Here is a 25226-nt window from a genome sequence, read left to right on the forward strand (position 1 = left end):
GAATCAAATATGAACAGAACAGCGCGCCGCGGTGTTCGCCACTGCAGTTCTACATGTAGCAGGCATCTAATGAGCGGTAAGCTGTCGTGAGCACTTACTCGTCGGCAACCTTGACGGGCTCCTTGTCGGCCAGCTTCAGCTGCTTACGCACACGCATCTTGAAGTCCGAGATCTCGCCCTGGTACACCTTGATAGACTGGTTCTCCACGAGCCAAATCTCCTTGGCGACCTGCGAAATCAATCGCATGTCGTGACTAACCAGCAGCATGCCACCCTTGAAGTTGTTAATGGCGCGGGCCAGCGCATCAATAGACTCCATGTCCAAGTGGTTCGTCGGCTCATCAAGCAGTAGCATGTGAGCATTCTGCTGCGCCATGTACGCGAACACCACACGACTCTTCTGTCCGTCGGACAGCTGTCCCATGATCTGTGTTTGCACCTCGCCGGTGATACCATAGCGGCCCAGGTAGCTGCGGACATCCTCAACGGACTTGGTCTGGAAAAGCGAACGGAAGTACTCAAGCGGCGACTGGGTCAGGTCCAACACGTCGACGAAGTGCTGGCTGAAACGAGCGATGCGCAGCTTGCTGTGTGGTCGAACGTTACCAGCGACGGGGACCAAGTCTCCTGTGATCAGCTTCAGCAGCGTGGTCTTACCCGTACCGTTGGCACCAACAAGGGCGACACGCGAGTCCAAGTCCAGACCCATCTCCACACCAGAGTACAACACGGGGCAGTTCGGGTAGCCGAACGACACGTTCTGGAACATGAGCACCGGAGGTGGCAGCGGCTCCGGGTTGGGGAACTTGAAGTCACCGGTGGCCTCCTTCTCGACCTTCTCGGTCAGGCCGTCACGAACCATCTTCGCCAGAGTCTTCTCCTTACTCTGGGCCTGACGAGCCAGCTTGGCGGAACCGTGACCGAAACGGGCAATGTACTCCTTCATGTGCTTGATCTGGTCCTGCTCCCAGTTGTAGCGCTTCATCTGGTTCTCCTCCTTTTCAGCCTTGGTGCGCACGTACGTGTCGTAGTTACCGGCGTAGTACTCGAGCTTCTTGTTGTTGAGGTCGATGATGTTCGTGCACACCTCGTTCATGAACTCCTGCGAGTGTGAAATCATAAGCAGGATCTTCTTCCAGCGCGACAGGTAGTCCTCCAGCCAGACGACGGCCTCCATGTCCAAGTGGTTGGTAGGCTCATCAAGCAGCAGCAGAGTAGGCTGAATGAACAGGGCACGGGCCAGGGCAATACGCATACGCCAACCACCGGAGAACTCCTTGGTCTTCTTGTTCATCATGGCGTCCGAGAACGTCAGACCCGAGAGAATCTGGCGGGCGCGAACCTCGGCCGTGGCGGCGTCCATGTCGTCGAGGCGCTCGTAGATGTCCGTGAGACGGTCCGAGATGGCCTCGCTGTCCTCCTCGCTCATGGACTCGTCCGTCATCTGCTCCGACAGCTCGTCGGCCTCGGCTTGCAGCTTGTTGCGCTCCTCGTCGACGGACAGCACGGCCTCCAGCGCCGTCATGTCGCTGGCCTCGATCTCGTGCTTGAGGTGGTAGATGTCGATGCTGTCCGGGATGGGGATGCCACGCGCGCCCAGCACGTTCATGAACGTGGACTTACCGGAGCCGTTGCGGCCGATCAGACCGTAGCGGCGGCCGTAGTTGAGCGAGATGTCGCACTCCTCCATGAGCACCTTGCCGAAGTACGTGATGCTGAAGTTGAGCACGTTGATGTCCTTGAAGTTCTTGTGCACCGAGCGCACGTTGTGCGAGCAGGTGGCGATGATGCCCTCCTCGGCCAGGCGGTCGGCCAGCGACATGTTCTCGAGCGCCTCCGCCTTCTCGGCCGCCGCCTTCTCCTCGGCGGCCTTCTTGCGGGACTCCTTCTTGCCCTTACGCTCCTTCTTCACGCGCGGCTCCTTCTTCTCGCGGGCCATGGCTGCTGCTGCTGCTGCTGGTGGTGGTGGTTGCTGCTTGAGATCTGGGGCGCCCGAAGAGCTGTTCACCAAAACCACCAATACCGAAGTGAGCCAAGCCAAATGCGTGGCGCAGAGCATGATAAAACCTCGAAGAGGGTAAAACCTCGTCGCACTGTAAGAACAAATAGTAGTGTGTCGAACATAATCTGGAGATCTGATGTTTTGAGTGGATTGGTAAATGAATACCCTGCTGAACCCGCTTCCCACCTGTCCAACTTGATTCCGGGAAATGATTGGCTCTCTCGGCTTGTATCGACGCGCCGGACGTGGAGTGTAGCCATCTCTCCCATTTGACAGCCCCAGCAGACGGCGACTACGGCGCGAGCACATGGCTGTTGCGACGTGCTAGAATATATTGTCGCGCAGATCTCTTTGCTCAGCGCAATTATCAACTTGATTGCAGCCGTCGCGGCACTACGTCGAGTATGACGCCACAGGCAACCCGAACTCGTCCGTGGCGCGAGCAGTCCGACTGGAGTCCAAGGAGCCTGAGGGCGCGGCAGGCAGATCGTGGTGCTGTGCTGGCGCGAGGTAGGACGGCGCCTGCTCTGCATCCTCTCCAAGGGCCTCTTCCTCGGCCCACTCCTCCTCGAGCCCCTCTAGCTCCGCCTCCAGTTCGTCCTCGTCGATCTCGTCGCCGATGCTGCATTGATCGTATCAGCAAGAACACAAAGGTCAGAATCTGCACGGGTTCATATTGGAGCTTTGTGTTATGTGTAAGCGCATTTGCGCGAGCACGTACCCGTAGGAGCGGCCTATGATCTCCTGGATCTCGTTCATGTCCTCCATCAGGTCTGCCATGTCATCTTGCACGTCCTGGCATCACAGATAGAACACGTCAGCGCTCAACTTATTGGCCTCTAATTATTGCTTCCCCTGAACCCACCTCCAGCTCCGAGATGTCAATTTTCTGCGTCTCCGCCTTCAGTTGCACCGCAGCGCTCTTCATCGCAGCCACGGTGCTGACTGTGTCTCTTGATGTGTCGATCGCAAACGCCGCCTACAGTTCCGAGTCCCACGGCAGGCAATATGCAATTATTCAGCTCCGCGCACATAACGCTTCCCAAACTCCCGACGCCCACCTGCTCGATGTTAAACGACTGCGCCTGCAGCTTGTCCCGCTGCGCCTCGAACATCTTTTTGCGCTTGAGCGTCTGCATGGCACGCTGCTTGATGGAGTTGACGGCGGGGCCTCGCGTCTTCTTCATCTGCTCCCGGTACTTGCGCAGCTCCTGGTCCAGCTTCTCGATCTGCGGAGAGCGGCGGCCAGTTAGCGCCGATCGCCACCGCGAAGCAGCCACGCCGCTGTAGAACGCACCTTCATGTCCAGGCCCGTGACCCGCGCGTCCACCTTGCCCCCGACATCCGAGATGTTGACGGGCGGCGCCTCGGGCTTTTTCTTGCCGAAAATGCGATTCATCTTTTGCGTGTCCTCGGGCTTGTGTTGCGAAATGGTGCGATCATTTCGACAAGCTATATCCACATCAGGAAAAAATCCACTTCACTGCAACTTGGGAGCATGCATTTTTGTTTAGCGGAGCTCCTGGGCTCAAGAAGCCTAAGAAGAAAACACTCAAATGGGCTCAAACGCAGTTTGTATTTTCGAGTAGGAGACTAACGCGGTCCGTGGCCGCCTCGAAGCACTTTGTAGATACCCCCGTGCTTGGGTTTGCCAAAAGTGCGAGGCGGAGAGACCTGTGCACAAGGTGTAGTCGTGAGACCACCCTGAAGCGACCAGGGCATGCATGGCAACATCTCGCTGCACTCACCTTGGCTACAGACAGAGCCGCAGTCACCTCTGACGGACACAGTGTTCAAACGGGGGTTAAGACTGCAAAATCTTCTCCAGGATGCAACGCGAACAGCGCATACCTTCAGGATTGTGCGTGTCTTCTACGAGAACGGGTTCCTGTTTCGAAGATTTATTCTTCAGTAGCAACGAGTAGATACCGCCGTGTCTGGCCTTACCAGCTCGAACCTCTGGTAACGTAGGGAGCGAGGACCTTGTTAACCTTGACGCTGCTCTATCAGGCCCATAGTTTCGGTGGCTTCGTGGGTTTGGCGTGGCAGCTCTAGTTGCAACTGCAGATGCCGAGGCTCGACGTTCTGGTCGTTGGACGCTCTTGGATTGCACGAAGCGACGAGTTGTTCCTGCTCTCGTATGCGCATCGTCTAGTGTCGGAGATGGTGGCTCGAGATCCCAGGCTAATGCGATCCCTGATCGGGTCTGTGAAGGTGTGTCGGGCAGCGCCATGGGCGATGCCAAGCCGTAGTCATCGTCTGTCGATGACTGTCCAGAAGAAGGGGGAAATGACGGAACGAATGCTGTCGGCGACACGAGATTTAGTGGTAAGGGCTTCCGAGGGGCCGGCATGTCCTTCAACCAGCGCCGTGGAGAGTGTTCGGGTCGAACTGACGCCGCGCTGCGAACGGCATGTTGCTCTTCTTCTTCGCCCTGCCAGTGCTGGTTCTCGCCGTGTGGGCTCTGCATAGCCTGCATTATGCAACGCAAAGAAGCAAATATGCGTGGGTGATTCTCGCGCATTCACAAGTAGTCCGCTCACTCACCAGCAGCTCCAACGAGACAGAGTCGACGTCGGTCTCGTCCTCTTTTGCCGCGCACACGGGCGCCTGGTTGCTCATAGGAGCAGCAACTGCCGTCACCGGCAGAACGAGGTCTAGCTCCAGATCCAGCAGCTCTTCCAGCGACGTCGGTCTGCGCTCGAAAGGCTCCGCGTCCTCGTCCCAGTCCGGCGAGTGCTGCTGCTGCACCGGCAAGTGGACTTTGGCCGGCCGAGCGCCCGGCTCCGGGGCGTGCGCGTCCTCCTGGTTGCCGTCGCGCTTCTCCAGCAGCCATCGTCTCTGCGGAAGCGCCTTGGTCATGACAGCAGCAGCTTCGTCACTGCAGAAGTTGAACTCGCGGTCGCGTCGTTTCATGCGCTTTTCGTGCGGCCATTTCTGCAATTTTAGCATTTCGCCATATCGAGCATTCGGTAGCGAGTGAAGATGGGGCTGCTGAGTATCCTCAAGAAGGTCAAGGAGAAGGAGAAGGAGATCCGCGTACTCATGCTGTGCGTTTGGCGCTGTGACGACGAAGGAGAGAGGAGCTGAGTGGAGCTGATGCGCTACTGCTGTGCGGGCAGAGGCCTGGACAATGCCGGCAAGACGACGATCCTCAAGAAGTTCATGGGCCAGGACATCACGGAGATCTCGCCCACGCTGGGCTTCGACATCCAGACGCTCGAGTACAAGGAGTGAGTGTGTGGGGCTGCCATACTTGTGGTTGCTGCAGGTGGGTACAAGTCCTGATCGTTGTCGTGCGGTGTGTGACCAACCATCAGCTTCAAATTGAACGTCTGGGACGTCGGAGGCCAGCAGACCATTCGCTCGTACTGGAGGAACTACTTTGAACAGGTTTGGAGAGTGAGAGGGCTGTGCCTGTGGGTGGTACTGCTGGAGCTGACACTGCGTGGCATGGCAGACGGATGGCCTCATCTGGGTCGTTGACAGCGCCGACCGACGGCGACTAGAGGACTGCAAGCGTGAGCTCGCCAATCTGTTGACGCAAGAGGTGTGTGCTTCATTCTCAGCTAGCTACTGTTGTGTATTAGTACCTGTTGCTGATGCTGTGGCACTGGTTCTATTCTCCAGAAACTGGCAGGCGCCACGCTGCTCATTTTCGCCAACAAGCAGGATTTGCCTGGTGCGCTTTCCTCCTCCGAGATCGCGGATGCGCTGGGGCTGCGCTCCGCTCAGTTTTCCACGCGGCATTGGAGCATTATCTCCTGCAGCGCTGTCACGGGCGACGGCCTCGTAGACGGCATCGACTGGCTCGTTGCAGACGTCGCCAGCCGCATCTTCCTGATGGAGTAGGCGTACGACCTAAAACCGCGAATATGAGACTGAAATCTCCGAGGCAACATAGCCTTCGTACTGAGACCGTAGTTGGCATCCCGGTGAACGCCAGTTAGCTTCTTTTGAAGGCGACGACAATCGCTGGTAGCTCTGCAACGGCAACATCAATCGTTTCACGGCTACAGTTGTGGTGACTTGGACTATACTATTATAATAAATAAGTCCGAGATATCAATACTAATATCCAAAATCATTCCGGCCTTATGAATATAATTATTATTAATATGGTAGTATTACATGATATTAAAATAGAATATCATACTATGTCCATGTGACCGTCACTAGTGAAATGTCAGCGCCTTGCGCATAGAACGTCAGCATCTTGCGCAACCATATTATCAACGGAATCGATGTGCCTCCTTAGACAGACTGAGGTGCTGAAGGAGGGGGGGTGATCTGAAAAGACACTTCTATGCTTCATGACAACGTATCTAGAGCACATAACCCTAATTCTATGGGAACTGAAATGGTACTATTGATGCTGTGTTTGTCCTCATACTAATATGTGTATCGGTCGTTGATACGATTCCAAATATATTATTAATAGTACTCCGTTATAGTCACTAATATGATAGAGAGAGTTACATGTGTGCGATTACTATCAAAACCTGGCCAAACCGTGAAAAGCAGCGAGCAACCGTAGCATCTTCGATTCGAGCAGCATGGGCCTGTTGGCGGGGGGCCTGGGACCGTCTATCGGCGTACCCACCGACTCGAAGGCGCTGGCGTTCGATATGAGCGTGCGTCTGTGGCGCGTGGAGGTGGCTCTGGCCGCGCGGAAGCTGCTGTCGCTGGGCCGCGCATACGACGTGCGCTACTCGCTGCCCAGCGCGGCGCTGGACGGGCTGACGCTCGCGGACCTGGGCGTGCACGTCACGGCCATCATGAACTCGCACGTGTTCCAGGTGGACAAGCGCTCAGAGCAGGCGCCGCGCTTCCCCATGGAGTTCGTGGACAAAGTGGCGGGCAAGGCCGCGGCCACGGACCCCATCTGCACCGTGGAGGCGGACGACTACCTGGTGGGCATGGGCGTCGAGGACTTCCTCGTGTGCCCGCGCAAGCTGAAGCAGGTGCAGAAGGACGTGGCGGCCGTGGGGGCGGAGGTCAGCATCAAGCTGGAGCAGAGCAAGGGCGCCCGGAAGACGCTCGTGCTGCGCTTCGTGCGCATGGGGGCGGCTGTGCGCGACGACCCGCGCGTCGGCCGCACGCCCGGCCGCGTCCTCCGCATTCTGGACGAGCTGGACGCCCACCGGCTGCAACTCTCGACGCGCTACGAGCAGATAATCGCGAAGGACCGACTGGTCGTGAAGCGGCTGCACTCGGCCAAAAAGCTGCTGATGTACGTCAAGATCATGAGCTTCGAGACGAGGAAGTCCGTGATGGAGGACCGCAAGTTCCAGTTTGCCGCGAAGTTCCGGGAGTGGTACGCGGAGATCACGCGCGAGAACGAGGTGGAGGCGACCCCCACGGTCGTCAAGGCCAGCGAGAAGGAGCTGGCGCAGGCGGTGGAGGACATGGCGGTCGACATGAGTTCAGGGCAACCCGAAAATGGCAGCTACAACAGCGCCGTGAAACCGTGCACGCCTTCCATATTGCGTCAGAATGGCTCACAATCTTCAGCATCCAGGGCGCCGGGTGCTACACCGAAGAAACGAGTGACTTTTGCCATGGATGTCTCGCCTGCACAGGCAAGCACTGCTAATCTTTCGGCTGTAGCTACAATTCCTTCTCCTACTCCTACTCCACCTCCTCCGCAGCCTCCACCAGTGCAGCAAAGTGAAGCTGCTGTCGCCCCCAAGCCCAGAAGCTACGGCGTGGATGAGGGTCGAGCGTACCTGTTGGCTTTGGTTGGCCCAAATGCTGATATCGTGTCAACACTCCAGGAACTATCAACTGCCGTCCAATCTGTATCGTTGGTGACCATGAGCAAGGAGTTTCATGTGGCTGCGGGACTCAAGGTGAGCTTTCTGCTTAAACATCGTAATCGTGCAATAGTATTGCAGTACCTAACTGTGGTTTTTCCTCAGCTTCGGCGCGAGCTAAAGATGGTTGGGCCATCCGAATACAATGCTCGCGTCCGACTAGGACATCTGTCATTTGATTTCACTGCCTCGATTGACCGAGAAGCTACTATAGGTGCACTATCGCGGCTGACAAGAGCAGTAATGGAGCACCGAAGGCTCTACGGTGATATGCTGGCGTATTTGAAGAGTCAATTCGGCTTTTGTTCGGCTAACGACACCCGAAAAGTGAAAGACGCGACCTTCAACTATCTGATTACCAAAAGGATTGTTCGGGTAGGTTCGCTTTCTCCTTGTTGGTTGTCTTATCTTGGGAAATGACTCCACGGCATATTATTGATTATTTTCTTCACAGCTATACGAGAAGCGCTGCGAGGACCCTGGTAACGTTGTTTATGATGTGGTTGCCCATATCCAAGAATTTCCTCTAGTCTGTAGGCGTGGTTCGTCGGTACCTGGCACGAAAAGCGAGGCAGTTGATGCGCTCATGTTATTCCTGATGGAGCTTATCGACCAGTACGAAGAGAACCAAAACCTCGACCGCGCTGAGCAAATCAAGAACGAATTTAAACCAACTAAGCCTGAAATTATTCAGCCTCATCAAGATCCTGCCAGTGACTACAGCGTGGACAACTACGACAGTGTGAGCGACTACGGCGTGATCGATAGCACGAATGATCGCACTGGAAGTATTGAAAACACAGATTCCAGGAACGCAGAATTGAGGTCTATTGGGATTTTGCGGAAGCGGCACTATGCGCCGAGCACAGAGGAAGGCTATGAGGATGAGCGTGCAGCTCCTCGTCCGCGCCTGTCGTATTCAAACGGAGAACTAGACACGCCGTTATCATCAGAAAGGAGATACGCTGAACAGGAAGGTGACAGCACGTCGGCATCGAACACAGCTAACCTGTTTGTGGAAGACCGAAGCGGGTCTGATCCTAAACGAGATTCCCCTCCACGCTCAGAAGATGTGACTGCAAAGGCGAAGTCGGATGTGTACCAGGAGCTGCTTAAGCTTCTCTTCCACGATCGAGAGAAGGTTATTGGCACGATAAAAGGAATTGTGTGGGACCTCAGAGTCAAGTCGGAGACAATTTCGCTTTCGTCGACTTTCATGGTAGGCTCTCTAAAACTGCATGTCTTGGTTGGACGGCTAGTCTGATTCCATTCTGTAACGACTGCGTTTATTTCATGTAGGTATCCCGGACGGCAACGAAGCGAAATGATGGTCTAGTGAGTTGCGTACTCACTGTATCCGAGGGAGTCGTCGAAGCCTACGGAGAAGGAGCATCCATTGAGATCGCAAAGGACAAGGCTACCACGATTCTGATCAATACGCTAGATGGAATTATTGGTACCTGGAAGGCGTTACTGGTCACTTACAATGACCGACTTGCTCAAACCCCAACAACATTGATGGCAGGTAATGAAACACAAGCAAAAAATCATGATAAGGTAAGCCTGTGCTTATTGACCTAGAGATGATTGATAACAGACCGGTGACTGACGTGCTGCGCGTTGGCTATAGGTATCTGCGTCGGAAAAGCTTGTTCCACCACTGTACATGTACTTCATTTTGGTTCGCGGTACGCTCGCGATTTCGACAGCTTGCTTAAACGCGAAAGACGCTAAGCGGTCTGCAAACGAGAGGTGGCGCGACATTCTGGAAGAACTCAACAAGTTGAAGCCACCCCCTGCGTCAACCTGCTCCAAATCGAGCACTAACCGTCCAACAAGTACTACAACTACAACAGGATCTACTGCGACGAGCCAGCCACGCCCCTCTCCGCCAACCCAAGTAAAGAAAAGCAACCTCATTTTGTGCAGCGACGATGAAATGGATGACGACGATGATGATTACTCAGATGGAGGGTTTGATGATGATGACTGGGATCCGTCAGCAGTGAAAACAGCATCTCAACCACCTGCCGTAGTGGAGCAAGAGGCAGCGTTCGTAAAAGAAATGGAGAAGCGGTATCCAGAAGAATCCGAAAGCGGTACTTCGGATGATGCTAAGTTTCGCGCTGCAATCAGAAGCTTATTCACCCCTACGGATGAGTTGTGTGCTGGCATTAATCGACTCAGAGGGTCGCTAAAGTATCGCGGAGCTGAGCATACAAGAATCGTGCCGAATGTCACGGCAAACATTAGAATGGAGCGTCTGCGAGAAGGCACCTTTGAAGTTCTTGTTGATGTCAATGATGTCATTCGTTTCAAGGCATCTAAGGTGGCGAAGCCTGATGCCTGTAATGCAGCTGTGGATGGTATGTTGGGCAAGCTGAATAGAATCCGATCCATCTGGGCCCAGCTTTTGCATTTCTTGGACAACAAGTCTCTAGCGTACGTCTCGCTTGTGGATTCCTTCCAGGCCCTGAAATTGTCGGGCATCGCTAGTGTACGTTACTTGTTCATGCTCAGTGACTGTTAGTTTTGCCTAACTATCAGTACGTATTCTTTTTCAACGCTAGATTACAACTACCGTGGAAGATCCACCTCGTCCTTCATTTGGGCGAAGTGCTCAAGATGCACTCACTGGTGCAGGTATACATTGTGCTGTACGAGTAGACGGGCATGTCTTGTGCCGGGCAACTTGGGGGACAGAAGCGGAGGCTCGGCATTTGGCTGAATGGCGAGCCGTGCAGTTTTTCGTCGACTTGATCGATTGCGGACTCGATTCAAAGCCGCTAGATGGCGACGACCAGAAGATGGAGATCGATGGTGAGATGCCTGTGGTCCGGACCTCCGTTGCTTGGTCATGTCTTATTCGGATTCAAGACGCCTCCGATACTAGCAGCTACCACGAGTTTCCAGTGGATGCATTCTGGTGCCGTACTCGCGATGGAATGGCCCCTGTCGAATTTCCTGACGGTCGAGGTATTGTGGTGACACAGCGAGGAACAGTCGGGATGGAAAGAATGGAAACCGAGGTGCGCAATCTCCATGAATCAGCCATGGCATTTTTCTGTTTGGAATCGGCGTACGATCACTGGAAGTTTGTTCGGCAATTAGTTCGCTATTCGGACAAACGGAAGCATAACTCGCGCGCTCTTGCCCTGACCATTTCACCTAGGTGTCCGTACAACATGTATTTGATCCCACCAGGAGCATCTATTAACAGTGAGCACAACTCTTACTGGCCGGAGAAGGCGTTGCCGCGTTTTGGTATCGACCGTAAAAGCGTCGTCGGATTCTTGACAAAGAAGAGAATCGGTTAAGGTTCATGAAGCAGTTGAAGGAGCAGAAGTATGATAATTTGAAAGTTTAATATGGATCCGGACGTTTGCGTAGCCTTTTCGTTGAGTTTTTAGCTGCTATCGTCATCGTCTCCCTTACCGCCGCCGTCGTCCATTCCGTGGTGTTTGCGATAGGCTACGCTTTGTGTTTCAGCATGGATCATCTCGAGGTACTCCGCATTGTGAATTTCAAACCTTCGCTGCCGAATGAGGTGCCCGAAGTCGCCAATGGTTCCACCATCGTTGAGGTCGTGGTCCAAAATCAAATCCATGAGGACATCACACATGCGGCGAACTTCAATATTGGGAGCATCCGCGGCAAGGAGCAGATCTGGCACGAAGCCCACACCAAAGAGGATTTCTTCAAACGTTTCTGGGTGTCGCAGCATGCGATAGAACGCGTAAAGCAGCTGCAGGGTAAGCTCATTGTCGTGCTGTTTCTCCTGGAAGAGCGAGTGGAATGTGCGCACAAGTCGAGAAGATGACAGAAGAGGAGCGCATTTCGGCTCCAACGAGAGTGCACTGACGAAAAGCACGACTTCAAGAATCATATCATCTTGTGAGAAACCCGGGACCAGGAGTTTGTTGAGGAAAGGGGTCAACGAATGATCCACCACCAATCTGTCCCAAGATGTCTTCGAAGGTAGGTCGCTTGGCGTCATGTTTGCTAGTGTTGCCAGAACTTCGATCGAGAAGTCGTGATTGTCCGTGTTGAGGCACAACTCGATGAACGGCACAACAAAAGGGGCCCACATACCGCGATATTTGTACGCCTTGTCACTGACTAGATCTTCTTGAAGTGTATACGACCAGAGTGAGATGTTCCGAATAACTTTCATTAGGAGGGGATCACGGGTACGGAATACCCGTGTAGCAAGGGCTTCCAGGCCACGATTCTGGCACATGAGCTCGGCATTACGCGCGTTGTGGCTGAGGTTCACAGCGAGAGCAGCAAGCTCCTTCGCCACGATGTTTTGAGGAAAATTGATCACCAACTGCATGACGATCGGAATGGCCTCTGTGTACGTAAACATCGACTTGCATCGGTCATCGATACTAAGATGGTAGAGAATTCGCAGCGACAAAGCGCGGAAAGGGGGCTTCTTGAGCAACTCCACAAGCTTGGGAATAAGGCTATTCCGAACGAGCACTTCGCGCAGAGCTGGGTCGAAGGACAGGTTAAACAATAGTTTTAGAGCTGTCTGGATGGTTTTGTCGTGGTTGCAGTTGAGGTAGCGTACGAGCTTTTCCACAACTGTTAGATCCACCATCACGTCCTTGTTCTCCTCGAAAATACTCAGCTTCTTGAGAAACGTTATGGTTAGAATAACCAGGTCAGGTGCCACGCGATCGAGTAACTGCATAACAAGGAGATCAAAAACGATAATAAGATCGACTACGCATGCTCGCGTCTGCCAAAGCATACGAACCTTAGCAAGGAATTGCACAATCTTTCGCTTGACCATCTTACGCTCAGTGTGAATGTCCTCAGCCAAGTTTAGCAGTACGCTGAAGCAGACGTATCTGCAGAAACAAGAGCAGGAGTTAGTTCACGGCTGTCTGAGCGGTTCGTGAGCAGCCAACGCAGCACAGACTCACAGGAGTTGGTCTTGCTTCTTCATGCGCTTCTTGTTGCGCTTCTTCTCGCGGTCTAGCTTCGCCAGAATGTCCTCAGTCGATTGGGCATCGCCCGTTGGAGCCTCGTTGGCTGCAGCCTCCAGCAGTTTTTCCTCTTCGAGGCGCAGCTGGTGGCGCTTGAGTTCGAACTCGACAATCTTGAGCGTGATGGCCCCAATGCGGTAGTTGCCCAGGATCGGGTGTAGCTGCAGGAAGTTGGAGAAGCACCAGAAAATGCGCATCATGGTGAGCGAAAAGTCGTAGCTCTTCTTGTAGTCGTCGTTCAGCACGCGCGACAGCAGACTCTGCTCAGGTCAACAACCAGCAGACACAGTCAGCCCCTGCAATAGCAACCACACCCGACACTTAACGCAGCGGAACGGACCATGAGCGACTCGTTCTGCACGAGCGCCTCGATGTTCCCGGCGAACTCGGCCAGCTGCAGGATCATCTTGGCCCCATCCAGCTTGGACTCGACGTCGTCGTCGTAGAGCTTCTCCATGTATGCGTCCAGCTCGTCAGCCTTGGCCGTGATTTTGCGGGGCCGCTCGCTCTTGACGACGGCCGCATGGCTCGGGCCGCGGCTGGAGCTCGCGCGGGAGCTCATGGCGTGCGTCTGGCGGCTTGTGCCTTTTGGCGGCTGAGTGCCCGCGTGCCAGGGGTTTCAAGTTGAAGCTGCCGCACTTAATCGCGATTTGGATCGACCAATCCGCGAGCGCCATGGGTTTTGGCGCCACAAAGGGCAACTCGCGTCCGACTTGGCGGGTGACTCAAGCCACTTGACGTTATCCACGTCCTCAGAACGCAATCTGGTGGCCCAAGACCCAGTGCAAAGCGAGAAGATGGCTACATCCCGACTGGTGCAGCGCACGGCGGCGTTCGTGGAGCAGCAGCTCAAGAGTAATGACGCCTCGCACGACTGGCGCCACATCGAGCGCGTCTGGACGGTGGCGCGGTCGCTCGCCAAGGAGGAGGTGGGCGCGCTGGCAGCCGAGCTGAAGGCTCTTGCTCCTTTGCCTAATGGGGATTATGTCTTGATTGTTCTCTCTAGCGAGTGCCCGAGGAGAGCCTGGAGATCGTGGACCTGGCGGCACTGCTGCATGACATCGACGACTGGAAGTACCAGAGCGACAAGGAGAAGCCCACGAAGCGGGCGGTGGCGTTCTTGCAGTCGGAGAGCGTGTCCAGCGACAAGATCGAGCGAGTTATGTCTATCATCGACAGTATGGGGTTCAAGGAGGAGCTCGCAGCCAGCGGAGCGGCGGTACGCTGCTGTGCTATTGGGTAGGATGATGGACTCGAACTAATAACGCTGGTGGTGTCTGCTGCAGCAATCGTACACTGTCGAGTACGGTTGTGTCCAGGATGCTGACCGATTGGTACGCTGCCGTTTTCGTAGCGTATTGTGAAAACTATGAAGTGCTTACGTTCATGACGCTGCAATGGACTACTTGTTGTGTAGGATGCGATCGGAGCCATTGGAATCGCCCGCTGTTTCACGTACGGAGGCCACAAGCTGCGCCCGCTGTATGACCCAGACGTGCCCCCAATTGAAAGCATGACCAAAGAGCAGTACATGGATCCGAACCGTCCCAACACCACCATCAACCACTTTTACGAGGTACGCAGGGCAGATGATTTCCTGTCGCTGGTATCACACAGCTCACGAATCTTTACTGACGATGTAGAAACTGCTCAAGCTCCGTGGCATGATGAAGACGAACGCCGGGAAGCGTTTGGCGGAGGAGCGCCACGCGTTCATGGAGACGTTCCTGGAGCAATTCCACAAGGAGATCAGCGGCCGCGGATAGATCGACAGAGCAGCACACCGACAGCCACTACGGACAGCAACAGAAAATAATTCAATAAAGTGGTAGATCCTTTGTATTTTGCATTTGCTACCTTAAACGATCACATTTGAGCGGCTGGTTGTGCCTTGATAGTCTTTCTCCACACTCTCAAGCGCATCAATGCCGCCATGGCGTACCCGCCCCTTTATCCGGGAGGCCAGCCCAGTTTGCGTCCGCCGAGAATGTGCAGATGCAGGTGAAAGACGGACTGGCAGCCGTCCTCTCCGTCGTTGATGACGATGCGGAAGCCCTTGTCCAGGCTCTCCTGCTTGGCGACCAGCTTGGCGGCGTAGAGCAGGTGACCCAGAATGGCCTCGTGGCGCTCCTCGGCGTGCGCGAGCTGCGTGAGACCGTCGCGCTGCTTGGGGATGACGAGAATGTGCACGGGCGCCTGCGGGTTCACGTCGTGGAAGGCCAGGCACTGCTCGTCCTCGTACGCGATCTTGGCGGGGATCTGCCGGTTGATGATCTTGTCGAAGATGGTTTCGCCGACGGCGGCGGCAGCACCCGAGGCAGCCGCGGCATCGGCCTTGGCGCGTTCGTCGGAGCTCATGGCGCGGCGCGCGAAGGGGGCAAGCGGGCGGCGCAGCTGCAGCGAGGGTCGTGAGGGCGCCAGGCTGCGGCGAAGAGCTCCGATGAGCATGCCTATCAATTCAATGCGTTGTGTAGCGCACACCACGGTATCCATCAAAAATGGCTGCAAAAGCAGGCCAGCCGAATGCGCGCGGTCTGCGCTAATTCATAGGCCTCGCACCACGGCATATGCTTAAGGCGCCGAGCGCTGTGCAGGCGCCAAGCGCTGTGCAGGTGGCGTGTGCAGCGCCATTAGACCCACGTCGAAGCTGCCGCGGGCTCGGAGCTCGGCGCGTGTTATTCCGGTGCGTAAATCCTATCACCTCACATACCCTGTATTTACCGATTGGATACATTGCAGCAAATATAGAAATGCCTGGCTAAACAACAGAACAGATGAAACTTCAATGCTGTGGGAGTCTATCCCCTGTCCAGCCCGCTCTCCCCATCCGACGGGCTCGGGTTTGACGGGCATCCACAAGCGCTATCGGACCAGCACGTAATATACAAATATCGTACTTGCGGCGTTCTCAGTATCCCAGACAGCCCTGCTCTTTTCCCGCTCGTGCTGGTCCGGCAGCCGCAGACCTCTTGCGCTCGCGCACCACACGTTGCAACGCACTTGGCCTCACTCAGATCGCAACCAGAGCCCCGCAGCGCAAGACCGAGTTCCCATGGGCAGCAGCGACACCGTCGAGCCGGCGCAGCAGCAGCCGGAAGAGCAGGCCGTGGCGGCGGAGGAGCAGCCCTTCAGCGTGCTGGTGGCGCCCCCCGCCGCCAAGGGCGCGCAGCCCGTGCGGCTCGAGAGCGTGAGTCCGTCGGACACGGTCGTGTCTCTGCGCCAGCTCATCGCCGAGTTCCCGGCGCTCGCCTGCTTCACGTGCTACCACCTGGAGGCCCAGAGCCTCGCGGACGGCGCCTGGCGGCCGCTCAACGACTTCGTGGAGCTCGCCGAGTACGAGGACGTGGCGGACGGCGCCACGCTGCGCATGGTGCTGGACAAGTACGACGCGCGCAAGGTGCGCGCCCACGTGCGTCGCTTCCGCGACGTGCTGAGCAACCCGCCCATCCCGCAGGCCACCACGGAGCCCGAGGCGCAGCCCGAAGCCGCCGCCGACGCCAGCAAGGTCGAGGAGCCGGCCGAGGGCGAGGAGATGGACGAGAAGAAGCTCAAGGAGATCTCCGAGCAGCAGCTCAAGCGTCTGCGTGAGATCCACCACAAGCTCGAGGGCGTCGAGGTGCCGGTCAAGCCCGAGCTGGCCGAGTTCTACAACTTCCCTGGCGCTGCCCCAGCTGCGCAGGAGGAGTCAGAGCAGGCGGAGCAGACACCCGCCAAGGGCAAGGACCAGAAGAAGAGCAAGAAGGGGAAGAAAAACAAGCAGAAGCAGCAGAACGACGCCAGCCAGCAGAAGGAGCAGGAACAGCAGCAGCAGCCGGATGCCAAGCTCCCTGCCTGCGTCAAGAGCATCGTCTTCTCGGGCTACAACCCGCCCCCGGGACCCCGCAAGCTGGCGGGCGACCTGCTCTACCTGGAGGTGGTGGTCGCAGGCGACAACACGCGGTACCACATCACGGCGCACGTCAATGGCTTCTTCGTGAACCGCTCGACCGCATCCAAGTTCGACCCGCGCCCGCACAAGACCGCCGCTGCGCACTCGCACCTGCTGCTGAATGTGATGAGCACCGTGTCGCCCAAGTTCCGTGAGTCGTATGCTGCTCTCCTCGCCAAGGCTGCGTCGTTGGCTAAGGAGGGACCTTCCTCGATTGAGTGGATGGTGGCTGCTGGCTCCAGCCTGGGTGGTAAGCTCCCTTGGAACACCCCTGTTGCTGCAGCGACTGAGGAGCACACGTACGACCTTAATCGTGCGGAAGACGAGCTCTGTTCATCTTTCGGCATGGATGAGCGCGGCGTGCTGCGTGACTGGAACGAGGAGTACCAGTGCTGCCGTGAATTGCCGACGAAATCGCTCAACGAGGAGATTGTTCGCGCTCGGGTCATGTACAAGATCGTGACGGAGTTTGTGGAGGCTGCGACGCAAGGCGCGGTGGCCATCGTTGAGGGAAACATTCCTCCTATCAACCCTATGGACGACAAGAGTGCGCACGTGTACGTTTTCAACAACATCTTCTTCTCGGTGTCTATTGACGGTAAGTCTTCTGCGGATGCTGGCGGCGAGGAGAATGCGTACTCAGCTGCCAACCGCGACCTGCAGGGCGTGAAGGCATTCAATGAAGTGGATGTGTGTGACCTGCATACGCTGGCTACGACGGTGGTGGATTACCTTGGTGTTCGTGTCATTGCCCAGAGCCTTATCCCAGGCATTCTTATGGGAGATGCGTCCTCCAAGCTTGTGTACGGGTCTGTGGATCACGGTAAGACGATTGCTGCTAACAGCTCCATGCATAAGCTTATGCTGAAGGCTGGTGAGAAGCTGCACATTGCGGAGCGCAGCATCAAGCCACTTGGTAAGAGTGAAGAAGAGCTGGCTGCCGAGAAGGAGCAGGAAAGTCTTGGTGGCCCACCTGTGAGCGGTGGCGAAGCAAGCACAGAAGTGGCCACTATCTGTGGTGCCGTTGAGGCTAAGGGCATTCAGGGCTCCGATGGTCGCCTGTACGTCCTGGATCTCGTCCGTATTACGCCGAAGGACTGGACTTTTTACAAGAACCGTGAGACTGCGCAAAAGAACACAGAGGAGAAGGCTTCTGCACCTGAGGACGACGGGCTGTGCTTCACTCGTGACGATGAAGGTTATGTGGCACTGTTGCGCCCGGAACTGGTCCAGCTATACTCGTTGTGGAAGCAGAACCAGGCCCGTCGCGCGAACCGCGAGGCTCGTATTGCAGCAAAGGAGGCTAAGGAAGCGGAAGCCCAAAAGGACAAGAAGGAGGGTGAGACTTCTGAGGCTGGGGATGAAAAGAACGCGACTGAGAAGAAGGAAACCGACAAGGGCGAACTGGAAGAGGAGGAGGAAGAGGTTCCTTCGGTGGTGTTGAACCCCAATGTCTTTATGGATTACCCCGCTTCAACCGATGCAGCGCAGATCGAGGCTGACGAAGCTGCCGCAAAGGATGCCGCTGAGTACCTCCAGAAAATTGTTGTTCCCGCTTTTGTGGCGGACGTCCGTCGTGGTGCCATTGCTCCCGCTGACGGCTACGCACTCACTGAGCTGATGCACTCGTGCGGTATCAACATGCGTTACCTGGGCCGTCTGGCGTCTCTTGCCAAGAAACTGGAGGCCATTAACGGTATCTCCAAGTACTTGCTGGAGATGCTCGAAGTGGAGATGATCTCGCGCGCAGCCAAGCACATTCTGGCGGATGTCTTAAACTCCAACGACTCGATTCGTGCTGCCCCGGGGTCAGCTATCGTGAAGCTCTTGAATAGCATTCTCGGATCAACCTCGGCTGCTGTCGAGAAGGGTGATGATGATGCAGATACCAATGGTAGCGACGCTATTGCGATTACGACGGCCTCGTTGAATGTGAAATCGCTGTGGGCGCGCATTGACAAGGAGATTAGAGCCCGCTTCGATTACGAGTTGTCTCTTTGGGGTCCTGGCCGCGAAGTGGTGCAGAGCGAAAACGCTATCTCGCTTGGTCGCGTGCAAAAGCCAGTCCTCCTGCGACGCCTGTGCCAGCGTCTGGGTCTGCGTGTGGTGAGCCGTAACTACGATTTTTCGTCGTCATGCGCCGCACCGATCACCCTCGATGACATCACTGGTGTCGTGCCTGTTGTCAAGAGCTCTTTACCTGCGCATCCGTTGACGCAGGCCAAGCAGCTCCTTGAGCGTGGTCGTGTGCACTTGAGCCAGGGCGCGCTTTCGAGCTCGTACGAGTTCCTCCAGGAGGCGTCGTCTCTGCTTTTCCAGGTGTGTGGGGCAGCCCATGAGGATGCAGCACTATGCAGCTCGTCCCTTGCTACGGTGCTGTACCACGCTGGTGACGTTGCCGGTGCTATTGTCCAACAACAGCGAGCGTTGGCTCTGTACACACAGCTCCAAGGCATCGACTACCACGACACGGCCTTCGCGCACGCGAATTTGGCGTTGTTCCTGCACGCCAATGCCCAGACGGAACTGGCCGTTCCGCACATTCGCCGTGCCATTTATCTGCTTGAATTGTGCTGCGGCCCTCACTTCCCTGAGATCAGCTCGCTCTACTTCAAGATGGGCATGATGTGCCAGGACGTGGGGCAAATTACGCTGGCGCTAATGTGCCACCGCGAGTCTCTCCGTCGCGGCGAGTTTGATCGCAATCAGGCGGCAAATACGCTGCGCCAAATGGCTTTGGCATGTGGATTGGCTGGTGGCTACCGCGAGGCGCTTGCGTACGAAAAGAAGGTGTACTCACTGTACAAGGAGGCGTATGGCGATGAGGACCCCCGCGTGGTTGAGTCGGCGAAGTTCATGGCCAAATTCACGGAAAAGGCTGTGGAGGGCGCTAAGGGCCGTCGGGAAGTCGATGCCGCTGCTGCAGCTGATGCCATTGCCAAAGAGCTCCTCGGAGAGCTTGAGTTCAAGGGCGACGCTGAGCATGAAGCCGGATCGCCACCTGCGAGTAAGAAGAAGAACAAGAAGTCGAAGAGTGGCGGCAAGAAGCACTAAACCGTGTGTTGTCTGGGAACCAGACCACAGGAGAAGATAGCACGTCAGGAAACAGATTTATAGACGAGTATTCTTGAAATCCTTTGCTGATTCCTGCTCTAGTTCGGATTCGGATGAGGTTGGTGCCGCAGAGATTTCTGTTCTTTCCTGCTTCATGCGCCACTCGCGAATAGTCTTTTGCAGCTTCGTGACGAGCAAATCTACCTCGCCAGGCTGCATGCCCAGTGCGCACGCAAAAGTTACGTAAGCTACCGGAAAGGCGTCGTGGTGCGCTCCAAAGGCACTAAATTCATGCCCTGCGATCGTTTTGCGGTCTAGACATGACACCACACTGTGACAGCACGCACGCAACTGTCAAAATGGCTGGGAACAAGCACCCACTTAGCTTGGCTTCGAACTCACCGTGCCCCGGATACTCCTCGTGAAAACAGCATAGCTCCCAGCATAGTAAGTTGTCGTGATTTCTCTTGCAGGTCCGTCATACTTGAACAAAACGTGCCTAGTGTCATCGCGAAAGAGACCTGTGTATACAAATCAGCACTCCGTATTAGATGTGGATAAAAGACAGCAGAGTTTGCAACCGCCTCAAATAGCGTGTCACTGTTACCTCATTATCCGAGACGTGCAGCACGCGTTCCCCTTCGTCTGCTGCGAGGGCTTCAAGCTGTTCGCGCATGTAAACTGCGAGGTATTTGCGTTCTTGCAGTAGCCGTTGGTATCCACGCTTCCCCTGATATACAGATGACTCGGCGTCAATAACCAGCGAAGCTTAATTCATATGGGTGCCGAACTAACCATCTGGAGCATGGTGATGAAGAAGTCGAGCGTTGGTGTAGCGCTAGCTCGTCCAGGATAAAACTTTGCCACGCGGTCGACAACCTCCGGGGATGCCGAGCACACGATTGCCCCGCCTACAGGGACCATGAAATTCTTGTCGAGACTCTGCACCACAGCATCCACTCGACCAGTGCGCATCGCTAGCTCCACTTGGTGCACGCATTTAGATGCCTGCACGCCATACGCGTTGTTGATCACGTGCGCTTTGGCAAGACACACCACAGCAAACTCTCTTTCATCAGTCACCATCCTGCGTACAATCCATTCGACTCGCTCTTACCGATTTTTCGGTCCTGACAAAGCTTGGCGATCTCCTCCACGCTGTCATACGCCCGCGGTGCAAAGCAGCTCGTAGTACTCATCACAGCCAGCACGCTGTCGCTCCCGTACTTATCCATCAGAGCTGCCATGCCTGCCAGGTCCGTTTTGAGGAAATCACCGGGCGTGCCGCCTTCTCCCTCTACCAGAACGTTCGCCAGCACCAGCGGCGTCAGTCCAGCCGCCAAGATGGACTTGAAGCAGGACTTCTGGTCGATCCGCGGCCAGATGACGTAGCGCGCGTGGGGCCTTGACTCCTTGAGCTGCAGCAGCACGAGTGTCAATGACATGCCCGTGGCCACAGGCAGCACCAGCGCCGCTTGCACCGCGCGCATCCCAGCGAGCCGCAGCACATCCTTGGCCAGAGCGTTGGCCACCTGCACGAGGAGCGACGACCCCGCCGCTTTGGGTTGCACCGCCGCCACGTCGCCCGACCTGCCCACCCCGTGCGCCAAGTAGAAGTGGCGTCGCGCCACCAGCGGAGAGAAAACGCGCGCCTCGCGCTCGCCGGCGCCTGCGCTGCCGCGGAAGTTGTTGCTGTCCATGGCCGAGAGCGTGTGCAGCAGCAGCTCCACGCTGGCGTCGTCCCAGCCTTCGTCGGGGAGGCGGCGCTGCGCCAGCAGAGATGTCACCAGCTTCTCACGCGAGCGGACTGCATCCAGCCCCTGCTGCACGTACGTGGAGGGCACAAGCTGCTGCGCCAGCGCCGCACTCCTCGAGTTCATGAAGAACTTCTGCTCGGCGATTTTTTTTGGCCATTGATAAAGCCCGTCTTTTCAAAAGGGGTTAGGGAAAGGGGTATACTGAAATCAAGTAAGAAATCCGAAACATGGTGAAACATGGTGAAACATGTTTGGCTTGTGGGACGGGTGTCATCGTGCAAATCCGCTACAAATCCTATGGGTCAAAGTGAACTAACGTAATACCACTCCGTTTCAGAATACTTGTCACCCCTCAACTTGTCGCCAAATATACTTGGTTTAACTATGGTTACACTAGCTAGTGTTCGTATAACCGAGACTGTCAGGAGATGCATAAAGGAAGTCTTCCCTCCCGGCGAAGCCTCGCTTTTGCCATGTGAGCAACGTGGTCGAGGCAGAACGTCACTCTGGCCTGCATGTTGTCGGCAGTGAGCAGTGGGCGGGTCACGCTTGTGCACTTGCCCTCCTTGAGACGACGGAACAGCGTCGTAGTCGGCACGCCCGAAGCCGTTGCCGCCCAGCGAAGCGTTGTTCGTTCATGGGGGCTGACGTTCCGGAGGCGTTCAAGGGCAGCAGCCAAGTCACGCGGCTTCCTGCCACATCGGTGCTTCAAAGACGGCGCCTCGTACACCCCAAAAAGCTCTGCATTCGCCTTGGCGCGCCTCCACAGCCTCGCAATTGTCCTCTTGTGAACGCCAAAGATGCTGGCCACTTCATGCACCGCTTTTCGACGCGGTTTGCCTCCGTTTGAACGCACGAGGACAGAGCTGTTTGCCTGTCGACGCTCCATCACTGTAAGCTCTCTCCTGATTCGTTTGACATTCATAGCTGAGATTTGAGGTACGAGGGGAAGGCTGGGCGACATCTGTGGACGATTCGGGTGCAAAAACTCCTTTGAGGCCATCACGCTGTCAATTTTGAGAGCTCTGTGAAGGTCTACCCACCATTCAAACCGTCAGAGCGCCTGCGTTCTATTAAGACTAATCGTAGTCGTTTTAGGCAAATATTGACGAATCCCGAAGCACTTCAGCAAAAGAGGACAAGCGGAGTGGTACCGAATAGTACGCGGTAAAGTATGTGAATTGAACGCCCTCCTCTAGGGCGTTCTACAACTAATAGAACAATTAGAACACCCTCGAATAGACTACCGTCGCACAGATTCCTTCGGCAAATTGACCACCGCGGCAGCTGCACCAGCATTCGGGTTGCAGAATTGACTTCTGTTTGTGAATTCATGGGGTAGACAATCCTCTGCCATTCGTAGCCGAAGCCTAGCACAAGGCTGCAGCTCGCCTTCATTCTCCAATATGCCAGCGAGAAGAAAGATCGTTGATTTGAGTATCAAACAGCAAGCGATCGAGTGGATCGCTACTGAGGGAGGCGGTGTGCCTTCGCGTGCCGAGGCCCACTTCAGGCAGCATGGGCGGCGAATCTCAGCGGCGTGTTTTCGCGAGTGGTGGCGCAAGCGAGACGAGATCCAAGCCGCGTACGGGAACCGCCGCCGTCTCCAAGGTGCTGGTCGCAGACCGGTGTTGGGCGAGGCCGAAGACAAGCTGGTTGACATGATTGTAATGGGCCCCAGTTACATAAGTAGGTAGGTTGAATTTACATAAGTAGGTGAGTCAGCACACGGATCGCCTGATTGGTTGAAATAGGGGGAGTCAGACCCCATTTCACCCAATTAGGTGCTGACCTGTATTTGAGTGGTTCGCAAGAGACCAGGGGCAGCCGCCCTGGCTCTAAAATAAAACAGAGTTGATTTTCACCAAAACTGACTACTTGGTCTTCTTAATTCCTAGTCTGAGCCTAAGCTTCCTCACGCTACGTGTAAGCTAGTGACGGGCACACCCCTTGTAACGGGGTTACACGTACAAGTGGCTGCAAGCCACTTGTGAATTTAACAGATAGGTTATCTGTTAAACGTTTTGGATACTTCCTCACATTGGTGTAAGACACACCGATGGATACATTGAAGTGGACCACCACAGTGAGTGGTCCACACATACCCAAAGATCCTATTGGTAGAAAGCAGCATCTTTCTACCAATCAGAGACATGCATATTAGCGGGGCTCTGACAGCCAGCCGCTGCGAACCCTTTCATAGATGATAAACAGTTTTTAGCAGATTTTAGAGGAAGATCAATTTACAAACAATACAGTTCTCATTTTACCTTAAACTAGCTACTTGGAGTCTTGTCTAAGTTAACTTATATTTGTGTATTCAAATATAATTAACCTAAGCAATTACTAAGTACTTACGCTTCCTCATACACGTTGCGCAACGTGTAAGCTAAAGTAGTGAGTCAAGTTAGACCCACTACACCTCTGGCCCGTTGCACCTGGTAGTACTTAGTAGTCCTTCCAACTACCAAGACCAAAATGAGCCAAGTCCTGACGTCTGGACCTTCAGTGGTGACCCTGGAACACGGTGCCTTCCCTCACCTCACGCGCATGGAGTGGGAAGCTCTCCACCGCCTCGCAGCGGTGTCAGGAGAGGCTGTCATCACATCGCTGCTGATATCGTGAAACTGGAAACGTCCACGTATTCTGGCGTGGGCGACGACCGACTACCACTGAACCGCTGGTTTCGAGAGATTGACATCGCTATCGCCTCGCGGATTATCGAGGCGCCGACGGCGAAGGTCAACTTTCTACTCTCCCGGTTGGCCGGTAAGGCAAAGGAGTGGGCCCTCGGCAAACTCGTCGTGGATCCTCTCGCGTTCCCCACTCTGGAGGCCCTCCAGAGTGATCTGCGGCTCGCCTTCGAGCCGCCACAAGATGAGTCGCGTATTCGTGCGGAATTCTTCGCCCTCAAGCAAGGCAAGATGTCCATGCGCGACTACGTCCAGAAGACACGACACCTCGCGTCGTGCATCATCACCCATCCTATCGACACGGCGTCGCAGGTGCACGTCTTCGTATTCGGGATGCGTGAGGGCATGACGCGGTACTGTCTAACCCGCGCTGAACCCTCCTCCCTGGAGGAGGCATTCGCTCTCGCGCTCCGCGAGGACTACGTGGTGGCGGCATCATTCGCCCGAGCCATGCCGGACGCTTCTCGGGTTTCAGTGCCCGAACCAATGGAGATTGACGCCATTCAAGCGTCGGGTGATCGACGGCGCTCGTCTCATAGTGGGGGCAGTGGACAGAACTCTCGTCCCCTGACTTGCTTCCGCTGCCAGAAGATTGGTCACCGCGCGGCTGAATGCCGCGCGCCAGCTCCTGTTCTCGCGCACGTCGATGCCGATGCTACCCCGGTCGCTCAATCAAAACGGTCGGGGCCAGTAGGTGCGGGGCGCCCTACTGGCTGGAATGAAGGCTCGGGTCCTCCGGTGGCAACCGGACCTTCTAGCCCTCCCGTGCTGTTCGCACGTATCAATGCATCCACTACAAGTGGCGACTCGAGACTGATCATTGTCAGTCTTCATGTCGCCGGTGCCCGGCACCCACTGCGCGCGCTCCTGGACTCAGGAGCGACCAATAACGTTTTTCGCGCGTCGTGTCTGTCTTCGCGTCCGGACGGGTCCGGGCGAGGTGGAAGTCAAGCTTGCGGATGGCAAGGCCCACTGTGTT

At 55.7% G+C, this 25226-nt stretch overlaps 10 protein-coding genes across 15 annotated transcripts; 4 read left to right on the top strand and 6 right to left on the bottom strand.

Annotated features, from left to right (window-relative positions):
* Positions 1–94: 94 nt before the first annotated feature.
* IUM83_15575 (atp-binding cassette sub-family f member 2) lies at positions 95–1939 on the bottom strand (the record flags this gene model as incomplete). 2 transcript variants are annotated; one of them, XM_067940401.1, is made up of 1 exon in its annotated part: positions 95–1939. In XM_067940401.1, one exon carries the CDS (start codon positions 1937–1939, stop codon positions 95–97), a length of 1845 nt encoding a protein of 614 aa, XP_067790553.1. The 2 variants fall into 2 exon arrangements, with proteins under 2 accessions (XP_067790553.1, XP_067790554.1); XM_067940400.1 differs by having other exon boundaries at positions 95–544.
* Positions 1940–2395: 456 nt separating this feature from the next.
* IUM83_15576 (Charged multivesicular body protein 5) lies at positions 2396–3401 on the bottom strand (the record flags this gene model as incomplete). Of its 2 annotated transcripts, none has more annotated exons than XM_067940403.1 (5): positions 2396–2624; positions 2724–2797; positions 2868–2981; positions 3064–3189; positions 3300–3401. In XM_067940403.1, the coding sequence occupies 5 exons, from the start codon at positions 3399–3401 to the stop codon at positions 2396–2398; spliced, it is 645 nt and encodes a 214-aa protein (XP_067790555.1). The 2 variants fall into 2 exon arrangements, with proteins under 2 accessions (XP_067790555.1, XP_067790556.1); XM_067940402.1 differs by having other exon boundaries at positions 3064–3231.
* An 853-nt stretch (positions 3402–4254) lies between these two features.
* IUM83_15577 (uncharacterized protein) lies at positions 4255–4918 on the bottom strand (the record flags this gene model as incomplete). Its single annotated transcript, XM_067940404.1, has 3 exons — positions 4255–4306; positions 4399–4475; positions 4550–4918. 3 exons carry the CDS (start codon positions 4916–4918, stop codon positions 4255–4257), a joined length of 498 nt encoding a protein of 165 aa, XP_067790557.1.
* A 69-nt stretch (positions 4919–4987) lies between these two features.
* Positions 4988–5854, top strand: IUM83_15578 (ADP-ribosylation factor-like protein 2; the record flags this gene model as incomplete). Its single annotated transcript, XM_067940405.1, has 5 exons — positions 4988–5052; positions 5125–5235; positions 5323–5395; positions 5463–5552; positions 5633–5854. 5 exons carry the CDS (start codon positions 4988–4990, stop codon positions 5852–5854), a joined length of 561 nt encoding a protein of 186 aa, XP_067790547.1.
* A 704-nt stretch (positions 5855–6558) lies between these two features.
* IUM83_15579 (uncharacterized protein) lies at positions 6559–10864 on the top strand (the record flags this gene model as incomplete). The annotated part of the gene is made up of 9 exons (XM_067940406.1): positions 6559–7854; positions 7924–8193; positions 8273–9037; positions 9118–9375; positions 9449–9506; positions 10176–10315; positions 10389–10461; positions 10522–10638; positions 10812–10864. 9 exons carry the CDS (start codon positions 6559–6561, stop codon positions 10862–10864), a joined length of 3030 nt encoding a protein of 1009 aa, XP_067790658.1.
* Positions 10865–11224: 360 nt separating this feature from the next.
* On the bottom strand, positions 11225–13377 carry IUM83_15580 (Kinesin-associated protein; the record flags this gene model as incomplete). The annotated part of the gene is made up of 4 exons (XM_067940407.1): positions 11225–12511; positions 12584–12662; positions 12753–13075; positions 13156–13377. The coding sequence occupies 4 exons, from the start codon at positions 13375–13377 to the stop codon at positions 11225–11227; spliced, it is 1911 nt and encodes a 636-aa protein (XP_067790614.1).
* A 235-nt stretch (positions 13378–13612) lies between these two features.
* On the top strand, positions 13613–14581 carry IUM83_15581 (hd repeat domain-containing protein; the record flags this gene model as incomplete). 3 transcript variants are annotated; one of them, XM_067940408.1, is made up of 5 exons in its annotated part: positions 13613–13744; positions 13822–14031; positions 14102–14149; positions 14233–14391; positions 14459–14581. In XM_067940408.1, 5 exons carry the CDS (start codon positions 13613–13615, stop codon positions 14579–14581), a joined length of 672 nt encoding a protein of 223 aa, XP_067790639.1. The 3 variants fall into 3 exon arrangements, with proteins under 3 accessions (XP_067790639.1, XP_067790640.1, XP_067790638.1); XM_067940409.1 differs by having other exon boundaries at positions 13834–14031; XM_067940410.1 differs by lacking the exon at positions 14102–14149 and having other exon boundaries at positions 14471–14581.
* A 184-nt stretch (positions 14582–14765) lies between these two features.
* IUM83_15582 (14 kDa zinc-binding protein) lies at positions 14766–15263 on the bottom strand (the record flags this gene model as incomplete). Its single annotated transcript, XM_067940411.1, has 1 exon — positions 14766–15263. One exon carries the CDS (start codon positions 15261–15263, stop codon positions 14766–14768), a length of 498 nt encoding a protein of 165 aa, XP_067790677.1.
* A 604-nt stretch (positions 15264–15867) lies between these two features.
* On the top strand, positions 15868–19797 carry IUM83_15583 (putative eukaryotic translation initiation factor 3 subunit; the record flags this gene model as incomplete). Of its 2 annotated transcripts, XM_067940412.1 has the most annotated exons (2): positions 15868–19313; positions 19378–19405. In XM_067940412.1, 2 exons carry the CDS (start codon positions 15868–15870, stop codon positions 19403–19405), a joined length of 3474 nt encoding a protein of 1157 aa, XP_067790563.1. The 2 variants fall into 2 exon arrangements, with proteins under 2 accessions (XP_067790563.1, XP_067790564.1); XM_067940413.1 differs by having other exon boundaries at positions 15868–19797.
* Positions 19798–19854: 57 nt separating this feature from the next.
* On the bottom strand, positions 19855–21677 carry IUM83_15584 (O-phosphoseryl-tRNA(Sec) selenium transferase; the record flags this gene model as incomplete). The annotated part of the gene is made up of 5 exons (XM_067940414.1): positions 19855–20128; positions 20200–20318; positions 20405–20527; positions 20593–20837; positions 20915–21677. 5 exons carry the CDS (start codon positions 21675–21677, stop codon positions 19855–19857), a joined length of 1524 nt encoding a protein of 507 aa, XP_067790616.1.
* Positions 21678–25226: the final 3549 nt, after the last annotated feature.

This window comes from Phytophthora cinnamomi (assembly GCF_018691715.1).
Source record: "Phytophthora cinnamomi strain GKB4 chromosome Unknown Contig45, whole genome shotgun sequence".
NCBI lineage: Eukaryota > Oomycota > Peronosporomycetes > Peronosporales > Peronosporaceae > Phytophthora > Phytophthora cinnamomi.